This window comes from Lytechinus variegatus, chromosome 1 (assembly GCF_018143015.1).
Source record: "Lytechinus variegatus isolate NC3 chromosome 1, Lvar_3.0, whole genome shotgun sequence".
Lineage (NCBI taxonomy): Eukaryota > Metazoa > Echinodermata > Echinoidea > Temnopleuroida > Toxopneustidae > Lytechinus > Lytechinus variegatus.
The window spans coordinates 68,791,140-68,805,261 of record NC_054740.1 but is presented as its reverse complement, the minus strand read 5'-3'; the positions used below and the strand labels follow the sequence as shown (position 1 = coordinate 68,805,261).

At 39.2% G+C, this 14,122-nt stretch overlaps 1 protein-coding gene across 1 annotated transcript; it reads left to right on the top strand.

The window, feature by feature from the left end:
* The first annotated feature begins 429 nt into the window (after positions 1 to 429).
* On the top strand, positions 430 to 13,471 carry LOC121421074 (serine protease 30-like). The gene is made up of 7 exons (XM_041615688.1): positions 430 to 707; positions 3,555 to 3,823; positions 4,271 to 4,312; positions 9,868 to 10,084; positions 10,817 to 11,094; positions 11,384 to 11,526; positions 12,766 to 13,471. The coding sequence occupies exons 2-7, from the start codon at positions 3,637 to 3,639 to the stop codon at positions 12,949 to 12,951; spliced, it is 1,053 nt and encodes a 350-aa protein (XP_041471622.1). The 5' UTR covers positions 430 to 707; positions 3,555 to 3,636; the 3' UTR covers positions 12,952 to 13,471.
* The last annotated feature ends 651 nt before the right edge of the window (positions 13,472 to 14,122 follow it).

Here is a 14,122-nt window from a genome sequence, read left to right as displayed (position 1 = left end):
TTCTGTACTAATCAGATTATACGCTCACTCGTTTCGCTCCTCGCATCATAATTCATAATTTAAGTGTGCAGATCGATGTCTCAGGAAGTGATTTCCTTCTAACTCCTATGTCTATACATGTATTCTTCTTGATATGTATTTTTTATTTGGATCTGGTCCATCAGCGTAAGATGCAAGATGATATTGTAGATTATTTTTCAACATACACTCCCAAGAAGAAGAAGTAAACACAAGTCACGCCACCAAATCTATTTTTAACTCCGCCCGTCTATTTCTTTATGTCTTCGTCAAGGGAACCAGGTACCATCTAACCCCTGCCCTGTGACCCGAGATGACCTCAGCTGTTACCGGAGAAGATAAGCCAAGCTCTCCCAGGTCACCAAGCAACCTCCTTTCTCGTTCATCCTATAGCCGCGCCGTGCGATACCAGTACCAGCTGTGGCGAGGAGCACAAAAGGATGAACGAGGGTATATGTTCATGTTCTGTGCTGCCTAACGGTATCAGTAGCAGGAACCATATACAGTTATATCGCTTGCCGAAGGATTCGGAAAAAAACAACCAGCATTAGGAAGCTTATAATTCAGATGTTAATTCTAACGAATATTGACCATATCATCAAGAGGAGGCGGATATTTTTCGCACTTCCATCACGTAGCTACACAGTTAACCGTGCAGACGATCATTGCCCAGAGACGCGAGTGACATGGTGAGTGCTGGTAAACTCCTTGGTATTGCATTTCGAACAGCTGATCTCATCCTCATCTCGGATTGTGTATGAGTGTGTGTATGCGACTGGGTGTACTTGTTTATGTTTGAATAAGGTGCTGGTATACCCCTTGGTTTGAAGCTCTGTGAATTTTTATGCTTAATTTTTGCGTGAGTGATGATCACATTATGCTGTTGACTTGACTTTGCCTCAAGGATTGCGGGCCTTGTGATAAAATAGTCTCTGCTAACAATTTCACCGTTTGTTTTCCATTTTTGCAACAACAATGAAGATGCAAAATGACTACAATATTAAATGAAATAGTTAATGGGAATGTAAGAGATTTCACTTGTTTTAAATTCTTATCATTATGCATACCGGTATTTGTTGCTATGAAAATCTATTAATTAACTGACTTGAACAATATTGCAGTAAAATAAAACAAAACAACTTCAGTCGAAAATAAGATAAAAATCATTCGGAACTTGCAATTTATATACCAAATTGATACTTTTTATTCAAAGAAATAAAATGCATTTATTATTCATTGTTCTGTTCACTTGCGCTCAGCATAACATGTTTTACTGTACATATACAAAATTGCTATGTCTATTCATCACCATTTCTGCACTTCATGATGCTCCTTCCAGTGGCTCACCTTATTTATCATCCCAGTATAGCTTCTGTATGAGCTGCCATAGGGATTACTACATCAAGTATCAAGTAACGATATTTATTAGCAACCACTTCTATAGGCGCGTATCCAGAATTTTGCACCCGCAGGCGACCTAATTTTGGTGCCCCTGTGAACTGATCTTCCTCTTTTTGGCGCCCCCTATTTCGTCTACCCGGGGGAGCGAGCCCTAACACCCCCCCCCCCCCGAATACGCGCATGACTCCTGCGTGCGTTTTGATTTCTCCTCTCTAATCCCCAGAAAAAAAAAGAATTGCACAAAATATAAAAATATATAGATAGCCCCTTCTCTAATTACCACCCCCCCCCCCCCCAGCCCGATCCGCGCACTAACTGTAGATACACCATTGATCAGGGGTTGTCAAGTTAGTTTTGATCCGGACTTAAGTTCTGATTTCCTGCTAAACTTGGGTTTATCATAAATTTATGCCATTATTCTGATTTCCTCTTTCAGTGTTATCCGATCTCACTCTAAATATCCGTGCATGTCCAGTGATATCATGACAAACCAATGTGAACGCTATCTGCATAATCGCCTTCAGGAATTTCCTCAATTTCTACGATGTTTAGTTAAAATGATTTGTCAAAATAGCAATGTGTTGGTGAATAAAATACGATTTAAAATTGGTCAAAATTAACAAAAAGTCTCTATATAATTGAAACAACAGATCAGTAATTCTTACATATCTTGATCGGATATAGGCATATTCATTAACACTATATTCGTCACCCATCCCTTTCAAAATAGTACCTTTTTTGAATTTGTAGAATAAATATAATGCTCCGATGTATAATTTGTTGGTGAAAACACACATGAGAAGAAGTCAATTCAAATCAAATTCAAAAGTGTTTAGCCATATTAGTGTTTAAAACGATCATTTCGAACCCTCTTCAATTTGCGAAAAATGTATAGGCCTTTGTAAATAATATTATAGTTCACAGACAAACCACTGTATTTTTCCGTGAAAAAAAATCCCCGAATTCACTTTAACATCAATCCGTCACCCATCCCTTTCAAAAGAGTATTTTTTCGAATTTGTAGAATAAATATTTTGCTTCAATGTATAGTTGCTGTCGAAGAAAATAAGAGTGATAAACAAACAAGCAAAAGAAGAAGTCAATTCAAATCAAATTCAAAACTGTTTAGCCATATTAGTGTTTAAAACGATCTTTCGAACCCTCTTCCATATGCGAAAAATATATAGGCCTTTGTAAATAATTTTATAGCTCACAAACACACCATTGTATTTTCCGTTGAAAAACGAAGTCACTTTATCATCGACCCGACAAAGCAGGCAAATGTATCCGTAGATTTGAGGGTCATACAGTTGAAGTGTCTCATGATAATGACTTCTTGATTTCATTGGTGCCATCTGGCGATATCCAAACTCGGTCATGGTCGAAGGATGCCAGGTTGACTTCTTGAAGTCGAGTGTGGATTGCTTTATGAAATGATATTATCCCTAAAGTTCACACATGGTAATCATGAAAGAGAAGGCGTATAACAAAAAATGTGATTCCATTTAGAAATGTGCACGAGTATTAGTGATTTGCTTTTGAGATGCCGATATCCGAACGACCGCTTAGAATCTTAATATTTTTTTGTTATAATTCAATGATACTTCTCTTACTAAGACGATGTCTAGTGTATAGTTTCTAAAATTCTGTTTCATGTATTTTGTTTTTGTGTTGTTTGGTAAATTCAAGTGAGAATCTATCATTGTGTTAATTCATCAAGTGTCACCCCCGTCTGATGTTTTGTTTATAGTCATGCAACCATTTACCATATCCTTTTCTCCTCTAGTCATTCTTCTTCCTGCTTCTCCTCTTCTTCTTTTTCTTCTTCTTCTTTTCTATTCCTTCTTCCGCTCCTCCTTCTTCTTTATTCTTCTATTCTCTTCTTTTCTTCTTCATCTGTTCCTCTTCCTTATTCTTCTTCTTATACTATCTTCTCCTTCTCCTGTCCTCATCCCTTTCTTCTTTCATCGCCCCCTGACCTTTTTTTTAGTTTTATTTTTTTTTTTCATCGTGCTTTTCTTGTCATTCATTATTCTTGATTATTATTTTTTTCTCATATGTGCAATGCACCTTTCAAAACAATTATTAAGTTCAATAATTTATGACGAGTCTGTAATTCAATATATTTCCTATAGGTCTTAATGTTCAAGTCGATGTCAAGTGACAAATCACCAACGGAATAATCACAAACGTCAGCAGCAGTTAAGAAAAACAATAATGTCTGACCAATATTGCCCTTCGGAACGCCCCAAAGTCACCATGGATGTAGAATGCCAATCCCGCCCTGGTTCGCATCGACACCGCATCTGTTGCCATGACAGCAAAAGAATAATTCCTTGGATGCTATTTTCATCCTTCGTAACTTTGACTGTCGTTCTTCTGGTTCTCTTCTTAGTTTTCAAAGGTATAATACTAATGATGTATTTTCATATTTGATAATTGCGCATTCCAATATGTGTTTTTAAGTAAAGTGATTAGCACTTCGTGATTTTGCATCAAAGTCAGGAGAATAAAACAATCCCTTTATGTGGTGAATACATTCATAAAAAGAAACTTACCTACCAGTGGAGTTTTGTTTTCTTTCATTTTAAAAATATCAATTAGTCAAATCAATTTTCAGTTTTAAAAAACATGATATGCAAGTAAATTTATTTAAAAAGGAAAGTGAATGAGCATTGAACTTGTATGAATGGTCCGGATTAGGGACCGATTTGATGCGCAAATGAGCTTGGAAGAATGAAATCCTCATGAAAATAAACAGCAAAGACAGTGACTTGTACACTATGTCTCTTTCTCTCTTGTATATACTCTTCCTCTTTCACTTCTCTTCTTTCTTGATTCTATTCGCCAGATGACCACCATATATACGCAAAGGAGCCAGCCGAGTTGGAAGGTAAGACCTAGTTTCTTGTATTTCTAAACGGAAAAGGCAGATCGTTATCACAATGGTGTCGATCAAGACAATCGAAATTCACAATAATATTAAGCTTCCTCTTCCACATTTCCTTGCGAATACAATGCAGATTTCCCCGGTGGAATACATGGTTATTGTTCCATCATGTGAATTTATGACCTATTGTATCTACACGTTCTTTTGAAAGACACGGGGATGGCCTCTCCGAGGTAGAGACAGAAGGGCGACTGTGGTTCGCAAGTATAGTAAAAAGGGGAACGGAGGGAGATAGTGTTACTGAGAAGATAGAGAACTGTGAAAATGACAGGTCTTGGTCGTGTATATTTCCCCTTATTATGGAATTGAGAAAAAATCGAGAAAAAAATCGACGTCACATTTTATCAAGTTTTGCCCCCCCCCCCCATTTAAATACCCTGGCGCCGCCAATGCAAAGAAAAGGGCCCTTATTATGAACTCTGGTTTGATTCAACATTTCAAATGCGAGTATGGAAGGTTTATTTTCCTATTCGTCTAATTCCAATTGCCAACTCGTCTATCATTTGGTCTACCATCAGTTTGTCCACTCGCCACTTGGTCTACTTTCATTTAGTCTATACGATTCCGTCTAATAACCATTTGGTCCAATAGCCATTTAGTACATATACCATTTGATCTAATTGGACTAAAGTGTGTCGTGCAAAATGAACGAAAATAAAATGGATATTAGACCAACTGGTTATGAGACGAAATCATGATTAGACGAAGTGATAACTGGACCAAATTGTTATTAATGGACCAAATGGTTGTTAGATGAAATGTTGATGGACGGAATAGCATCAGACTAAATGAAAGTAGACCATTTGGAGACGAACTGGCAGGCAATTAACCGTATGGAAAGCCTACAATACTCTTAACAATAATTATATGTTTAACTGTACAGGTTCGGCTCATCAAAATCTCAGCTTAGTCTCTAGGCAAAGACCCTTGGTTTTGCAAGAGAAACTTGGCTGTGCCACATCTGAATCCAATGGCAAGAAAATCTAGATAATCGGAGGAAGATGTAGTACAAAATAATGCAATGAATGACCGTTGGTCCCGTATGAGGACTCCTCCGCCCTTTGACATGTCTTGTGTTTAACCATGGACCTATTACGAGATAATAGGTCCATGGTTTAACCCTGCAGGGTGTTCACGCACCCTCCTCACCTGGGTATAGGTGGGGTTGACGGTTAAGTCGCCGACGACTCGATCATGAAACAGGTTGTACTGGATTACATGGTACCAGTAACAAGCAAGCGCTTAAACTGACATTTTCACGGCGCCTATCAACGGTTGCCGAGGAAGTTCTACCTGAATCACAGTTTTAGACCTGGACGACAGATACAAGAGAAGTGTAGATAATATCAAGTTCTCTATATGGCCTTCGTAAATCTCACCAAGGCATTTGATTCGGTAGATCGTCGGACACTATAGAAGATACTTCTTCATGTTGGATTTGTCTGCTATGCAGACTCTGAATGGCTCGTATGGTGGGATCTCAGCGTGCGCAGCACGCTGATGCTGGTTTGCAAAGCAAACCAGCCTGAAAGGGCGAGCTAAGAATCCATAGTAGACCTAGTCTGCTATATGCAGACTCGTTGAATCAGTTGTGGTACACACACTGCAGTTGTGGGTCTACATTTGTAGACTAATGTTGGATGTCCTGATAAATTCATCAAGGTTGTTTTATTACTCTACGACATGAATGCCTCCGTGTTAGTTGCATGCTGGTGAAGCATTAGAAAGTTTTGCAGTACAGACAGGGGTAAATGAGGGATGTGTCATTGCTTCAGGTCTCTTCTCACTATTTGTCTCTGCAGTAATGCAGCTTGCTAAACAACAACAACAACCACCAGGGATAAACATGGTATCAACTTTTCAACCTACGCCGACTGAAATCTATGTCTCAGACTACAGATGTAACAGTTAATGAACTCCAATATGCAGATGATAATACTATTGTTGATTCTTCAGATGATGAAGACCTTCAAGCAGCACTGGATTCTTTCAGTATGCATACTATGCGTTTGGACTTAAACTGAAGAAAACATAGATCTTGTACCTACCATAGCCCGGAATCGCACACGAGCAACAATGTCCACCTTGCATCACAGCCACTGACCAATGCTGAAATATATATGATTCACATACCCTGGGAGTTGGCTCTCATCAAAAGTAGGTATTGATGATGAAGTACATCGGTTGAGTGCATCCAATTCAGCATGGGCGTGTAATTACTTGAGTCTTTGACAATATGAACCTGTTCACAAGGACAAAAGGGAAGGTTAACAAAGCTGTGATCTTGCCAACGCTATTATGGATCGGAGACCTGGGTAACCTACAGCCTGAAAAGTCTTGAAAACTACCATCAGAGATGTCTTCGCCGGATACTGAACATCAGATACACTGACAAACGAACCGATAACAGTGTACTGGAAGAAAGTGGATGTACTAGTATTGAAGCCCTCATTATCCAAAGTAGACTTCGCAGCGCCGGCCATCGATCCCGCCGGCCATGTACTCAATATGGAAAATAGCAGACTGGCAAGCAGATTATGTACGCAGAGCTTCAAAATGGTAAACGCTCTGTATAGGAGGTCAAAGAAAATGCTTTAAGGACAATCTCGAAGTGAACCTGAAGCAGTGCCAGATTAACCCTGAATCATGGGAAGACTATACTAAGGATAGAAAGAAGTGGAGATCAGCTAGTGTACGTCACAGTGTAAAAAGATTTTAAACTCAACAAAAGAAAGGTCGTAATGATATGCGTGCAGCTAGAAAACTACGTCAACAGAATGACTTGACAGCTAATTTTCATCTGCCGCAACTGTCCGAGAAAATGTAAATATAGGATTGGCTTCTACAGTCATTCCAAGACTCACTAATCATGCAAGCAGTCATCATACTATATTCAGGGGGATTGCTAAGAGAATGCAGTCTGGATTAGGGAGACTATAGATTTATACAGTGCCTGGCTCAGTGGCTCTACAGACAGTGTCTTTGGAGTCTAGTCTGCATTCTAGATCTGTTGTTGGGTGAATTGTCAAATATCAGTCTGTGTTTTCAGACTAGTGTGTCACTAACCCCTTCATCCATTTTTTTTTCTGCATTGCAAGTATTCATGCCCATAACTTTTTTTCCCAGGCCCGTCGAAGCCACTTCGTGTGGTACGGTATTTACTGTACCACTTTTTGAAAAATAAATATATCATGGGCGTACAGATTTTCAAGACCCAGAAAAAGGGGGAAAAGAAAGGGATAAGGGTGAAATATGATATAATTTCCCGAATTTTATGTCAAAAGCTATCCTAAACTTTTTTATTTTTGTAATAAAAGTATAAAAGTATCAAACTTTTTAAGAATTTTACGCGATACGCCATATCTAACACCCGTAAAATTTTGGGCTCATTACGCCACTGATGTATATGATATAATAATACAAAATGTATTCTGGTGAATCCTGTATTTTCTTTACGAAAATTGACTTAATGTATTGAACTGAACAGTTGTAGAATAGAGAGAAGCCCTATAGATTGATTTGCCAGAATTAAAATATAATCGGCATTCCTAAATTTTGAGAAGCATTACATAGTTTGAAGTGGTATTGTTTACCCATCAACTGCTCACCAACGACCATTATTTTCTGTTTGATATTTACATTTACTCATAGAATTACTCATTGTATACTTAATGTCCTTTATTTTCTGTCATGTGCAATTCTACCGAAGCTGCTTTGTTGTTGTTGGTTTTTAACGCCGCTCTCATTCCAAAAAGAATATATGCGCAAATCAAAATTGTCTTATCATCTCACTTAAATGTTTTTTTTTAGTTTTTAGTTGATAAGGTCATATAAATAATGAATAAAGATTTTGACGTTACATTAACATAGAATGTATCACTTGTGAGTAGGACTAGACACAAAGCAAATCATTTCCGACAGACAGAAAGGGCGATAAATAGATAAGATTTAGAGATGCACTTCCACCTTATTCGGAAGGCCCTGGAGTAATTTTCGTCGTCTATGTTAAGGTCAGCCACATGACTGCTTAGAGAGTTTTCACACGGCGACGCAGAACAGATTCAAGAACAAAGAAAATGTATTGTCAAATGTTATTCATGACAAAGAGCAACCAAGAAGTCTTCAGCGAAAATTTGTAAATCAATACAGCAGTTTCTCCTGGTCTCTGAACAAACGACATATTTGCAATTTCCGCCGGCTTCGAAGCTTAGGACGAAACAGCGCGGTTCACCAGTTTTCGACAAAGACCTCCCAGCTGTTCATTCGCATTTGACGGGAATTTCCAATACGTTTACTGCGTTCTTGAATTTGCTCTATGTCGCGAAAACTTTCTGTTAATTTAGAAGTAAAATGTGTAATTTTTTGTACCTTGTAGTTTCTAACAGAAGTACAGAACCATGGTTATATTAAGCTAACCAGCTTGGCGTTAATGCGACGGAGAGCTGCGGTGCCGAGTTTCAACGGGAGTCACTTCAGCAAAACGCTTTATCAAATCAGAAACAGAAAGTAGGTCTAAACTGATCCACGTTACATTTCTTATGGCTGTGTTGAGAACTCGCTGTCTATCCGATCATGTCAAGGTCACGTCATGAAGAACAAGGTACGCCATAAATCAAGATATCGTCTCTGATCACGCTTGAGTCATTACCATGGTAACGGAAGAAGATTAATGTCATCCGCTCATCTAATCTCCGCAAAGTAGAAACCAAATATGGACTCGGCTGACGAATGGAACCAAACCCATTGCAATATGCATATAGTCCCACTCCCATAGGAGATGCAGTGCATCGATTGATCTAGGATGCTCAACACAAACAGGAAAGCTGGGGGTTCGATTTCCAGCAAGGCATTCATTCCCTTAAGCAAGACATTTCATTTGCAATGCGATTTTTTTTCTTTTATCGTACATTAAAAGGAAAATTGCTATGCATTTTAATATTGGTACCAATGTATGTATTTACGTGTTTAAATGAAACCCCAAATCAAGAGGCAATAGTGTAACTAATGCCAATTACGTCGTTATGAAGTAACGTCTCCCGCTTTAAATGTGGTTTTATCAATTTCATGAATACACGTGATGTTCGTTCTCATTTCTTTCTTACTTTCTATTTTTTTTTTTTGGGGGGGGCGGGGGTTCAAATCGGCTAATACTTTATTACATTATTGCATAATGAAATTTAAGGACATGCATTTTTTGTCAGCTTTTATGCTGCCCATCTCAATTCAAAAACATACGCACACACCTCTACCAAAATGTTTATTTATGCATGACGTAAAATGGATGCTCTAATCATGGATATTATCCAACCCTAGAGATGGCATCTGCCTGTCAATCTTCTCTGAGCTATACTTTGGTACCGACTTTCTGGCGGCCAGAGATGCAATTCCTATTAATTAAGGAGAGACGTCTTGAGACTCTCTAGGATTCCTCGACCTTATTCTTTGTCTCACCAATACGTCCACCGTTTTCCTTTCAAACTTCATTTTCTTCCATACAGGCACCACCTCCAGTACTGAAACCAACGCCTCCTCGTCCGTTTGTGGACGTCGGGGAGAAGTTCCGCACGATGGCATTGACAAGCGGGTGTCGGGAGGGCGCCCTACCACCATCGAGGCATGGCCGTGGATGGTATCATTGAGAGACGAGCATGATGACCACATCTGTGGCGCCACATTGATCAGTGACCAATGGCTACTCACTGCTGGACACTGCGTGTAAGTGCATTCAAAAAGAGATGATCAGAATGATGAGATCTCGGATCTCGTCATGTCTACATCCTTAATAAGAAATGATCAGAATGATGGAATCCTGGATCTTGTCACGTTTACGTCCTTTAGAGGAGACGATCAGACGATGAGAGCCGGTTCTCATCAATTCGATATCCTTTACTAGAAGTGATGATCAGAATGATGAGATCCCGCATCCCGTCATGTCTACAACCTTTAGAAGAGATGATCAGTTGACGAGATCTCTGATCTCATCTTGTATGTTGACTTCTTTAATTCGAGAAGGACTTGTCGGACGTTTTATCCATAGGAAGTGTGCTCAATCAATCAAATAAAGAGAAGATGTCAGACCCGACAACTTGTCGGGACAAAAATATTGATGAAACGCTCCCCAGATGACAAGATGCTTGTACATGTGCCATGCGCAAACATGGTATAGGAAAATTAGTTGCGAGAGATTCCATGGGTTATCTCTCCTACAGGATGTCGACATCCTACCGTAAGATCTCGTCACCTGATCATCTCATTTGGCTAGAACTTTTCAGTATTATAATGATCTCTCTTGCAGATGTTGACATTTACATCATCTACCCGCCTCTGTATACGGGTAAATTTTTTCTTGTGCTGAGCATTTTAATATGTTTTAATAATCATGATTGTAAAAGAAATTATAATTTTTTCCATCTTTAAATATTTTGCTACTCTTCCCCACCCCAACAGTTCCACGATTACCAGCCGCCCTATAGGTTACGTCACAATGGGAGACACATCCCTCTCAGAACCCTCAGAATATCATGTGACAAGGGAAAGCTTAGAGACATTCATACATCCCGATTTCGACTCGTCCACTTTCGCCGATGACATCGCCCTCATTCGGTTCGACCCACCGGTGTATCAGAGCAGTGGGGTATCGCCAGCTTGTTTAAACGAAGGCAGAAACGAACTCGACGATTACGAGAAGTGTTACGTCACTGGATGGGGAGCCACGTCTGTGTCATGTGAGTGTGAATGATTCTTGATTGTCTGTAATTAGGGGTCCAGCTATAGCTGGGTAGTTAGTCGTGATCCCGGTTTTGGTTCTTATACAAGCATGATAAGTCCAGCTTGTACTACCCGAGGAAAATCAATTTATAACTACATTTTTTTTAATCGTTAAATTTTCACAGTATAAAGTTAACGTGGTTAAGGCTTATTCTAAAACATTGGCCTATTGTCGTGATTGTACATAAGATTAGAACAGTAGTCAACTTTCGATCCACTGATAAATGACTAATATTCTCTCCACAGTCATGGCATCGATGGTCTTACAGGAGGGTCGAACGCCCCTGGTACCTCGGCAAAATTGTTCCGATGACTATGGGACCCGACATCATGTGACGTCGGACATGATCTGCGCCATCTCCCCTGACTGGGAGGTCGACACTTGCAAGGTACAAGAACGATAACATAACCCCCCCCCCAAAAAAAAAAAAAAAAGAAACAATAAAAAAACCATGTGTAAAATGATGATAATATAACCATGCAAGACTGCACCATGATCTTGCAATTTAAATAAGAGCAAGAAAATATTAACCTATTCATTCGAAGTCACGGATTCAAATCTTTTTGATGATTATATTAAACGCCTATCCCCAATACAAACACAATCATAATCATATTTGATCTTGTAAAAAGATGATTGAAAAAAACAAAATGAAATGGAGATTCCAAATGCAAAATGTGCCCGTGTTCGAAAATCAAGTTTGTTTGCAACGCTTTCTATAAAGGGAGTTGATCAACCTCGGCTGAAAACACACGCAGAGTCTGATATAATTATCTTTAAAAAATAACATGTTGCGCAATGAGACAAAGATTTATAGGGAGCCAGACATGGCGTATGGGCAAAGACTTTTTCATTACAAGATTTTGTGATAGAATTTGACTCATATTATTCAGAAAATATTATATTTCACCATTCTTTGTCCTCCCCTTTTCTTTTACTCCTTTTTCCCTCGATCTTAAAAATTTGGGTTTTCCATTGCCCCAAGTCCCCCTTTTACGCCTTTTTTTTAATAACCCATTCGACGTACATACATTTATAGAATCCGCTATGTAAGTGTTAAGAACATTCTTCTTACGGCGCTCTTACGAAAGTCTTTGTGATTTTAAGGCGTTTGTAAGGGATTCGGGGGATAGGTATTTTGCAACCGCAAAGTCGTTCTTTTTACGAATGACTTAAGAATGCCTTGAGTTGCACCTCTGTCAATCTTGCGGCAACAGAAATCGTAAGATGACCATAAGTCTGACGAAAGAATATCGTATTTCTTACCAAAAATGAGCATACGAACTCTAGGGCCAGTGTATAAAGGTACCGATCTCATTTCATTTCTTATGAAATTTGTAAGTTGTTCTTAAGAAGGTCATAAGAATCTATGACCCATCTACGAATCTTGATCTACGAACTCCAGAATTTGTAGCTTAATTGCTATTGCTTGATGCAGTTTTGGGGGAAATCAATGAGTTTATGCTATGGTCACAAATACATTTCTGAACGCCGTACGAACGATTTTTATACATAGCTATGCCAATGAATGGCATGAAATCGTACGTACGGCGTTCGTAAAGGTATTTGTGACCGTAGCATAAGAAAGAAATCAGTAAAATGTAACCTTGCCTTTTTGCATTTACAGGGTGACAGCGGCGGTCCATTGGTGTGCCATGACAGTATAAGTAATGCCTGGTCTGTAGTTGGGGTGACCAGCTTTGGTTACGGCTGCTGGAATCCAGGTGCCCCTGCTCCGGGAGTGTACTCTCGTGTCTCCAGCTACTTCGACGATTTCATCATGAAGACCGTCGACGCTGAATCCCGCAGATGACGATGATATCGACGTGCATCACCTGGTCGGAGAATGCTGATTGATGGGGGCTTATATACATTTTAAAAACTGAGGTGTCAACACTGACATCAGTTGGTGTCCATAGTAGACCACATCAACAGGTGATAAAATTACACCCTAGCGTTTGAAAATGTCACCAAAGTGTGTTAGTTAAACAAAAATAAGTGTTTTGATACATTGGATATTGAAATAACACCACGACATCACCTTTGGTGTAAAATGACTGGTGTGGTCCTCTACGGTGTCTATGTACACCAGTTAGCACCTCAGTTTTTGTTGTGTAGGAAGTCTATACCAAGACCATTTGCTTTATACGCGCATATACCAAAGATAACGGGAGAAAGCAACAGACTCGTCTGACGCTTGTCTGTGAAGGTTTCGGTGCCGAAAGTATTTGCTTTCAGTGAAAGAAAAAACATACATCCAGTCGGCTTGTTTGGTTGAGTGGAACTGCATTAAATAAGTTCAAGTAATTTGTATTTCAATTAGGCCTGCAATGCCCAAGCTGGGTTTTTGGTCAAAGTATGCGGTAATCGTCAGCTAATACCTATGTGTACCAAATTTCATGAGCATAGTTCAATGAATGAGTAGTTACGTACTTCAATCCGCAAGATATTTACACATTGATTGTTGTAATATGTTGCTACCCTGGCAACACAATTTTCGACACATGCTAAAACTGTGACTCGCACATCTTTACCTCTAGACCATGGGCGGAAATCCCAGGGGGACGTGTCCCCCCCTACTATTTTTAGTAGGGACGTGTCCCCCCTACTAAAAATAGTAGGGGGACACAATATCAAATGTCCCCCTACTATTTTGGGTCTTTGGTGATGCTAAGAAAATATATCACTGAAAATGTGAATAAAACGTGCGTTTTTTAACGAGAAGACCTTTTTCTTTTTTTTCTTTTTTTTGCTTGTCAAATATATTTTCGTCGAAATGACCTGAAATTTTAGGTATTTTTTTTCAGACGCTTGTCCTTGTCCCCCCTTCCTTTTGGGAGAGATTTCCGCCCCTGCTCTAGACCAATTTGCATTCCAAATTTCATGAGAATTGGTTAAAAGTTGTGGAAGTAGTTTTGAACCGAAAAATTTGCGTGGGTATATATTTTGCGAGCGCCAGCGATATCGACATACAAACAGAACAT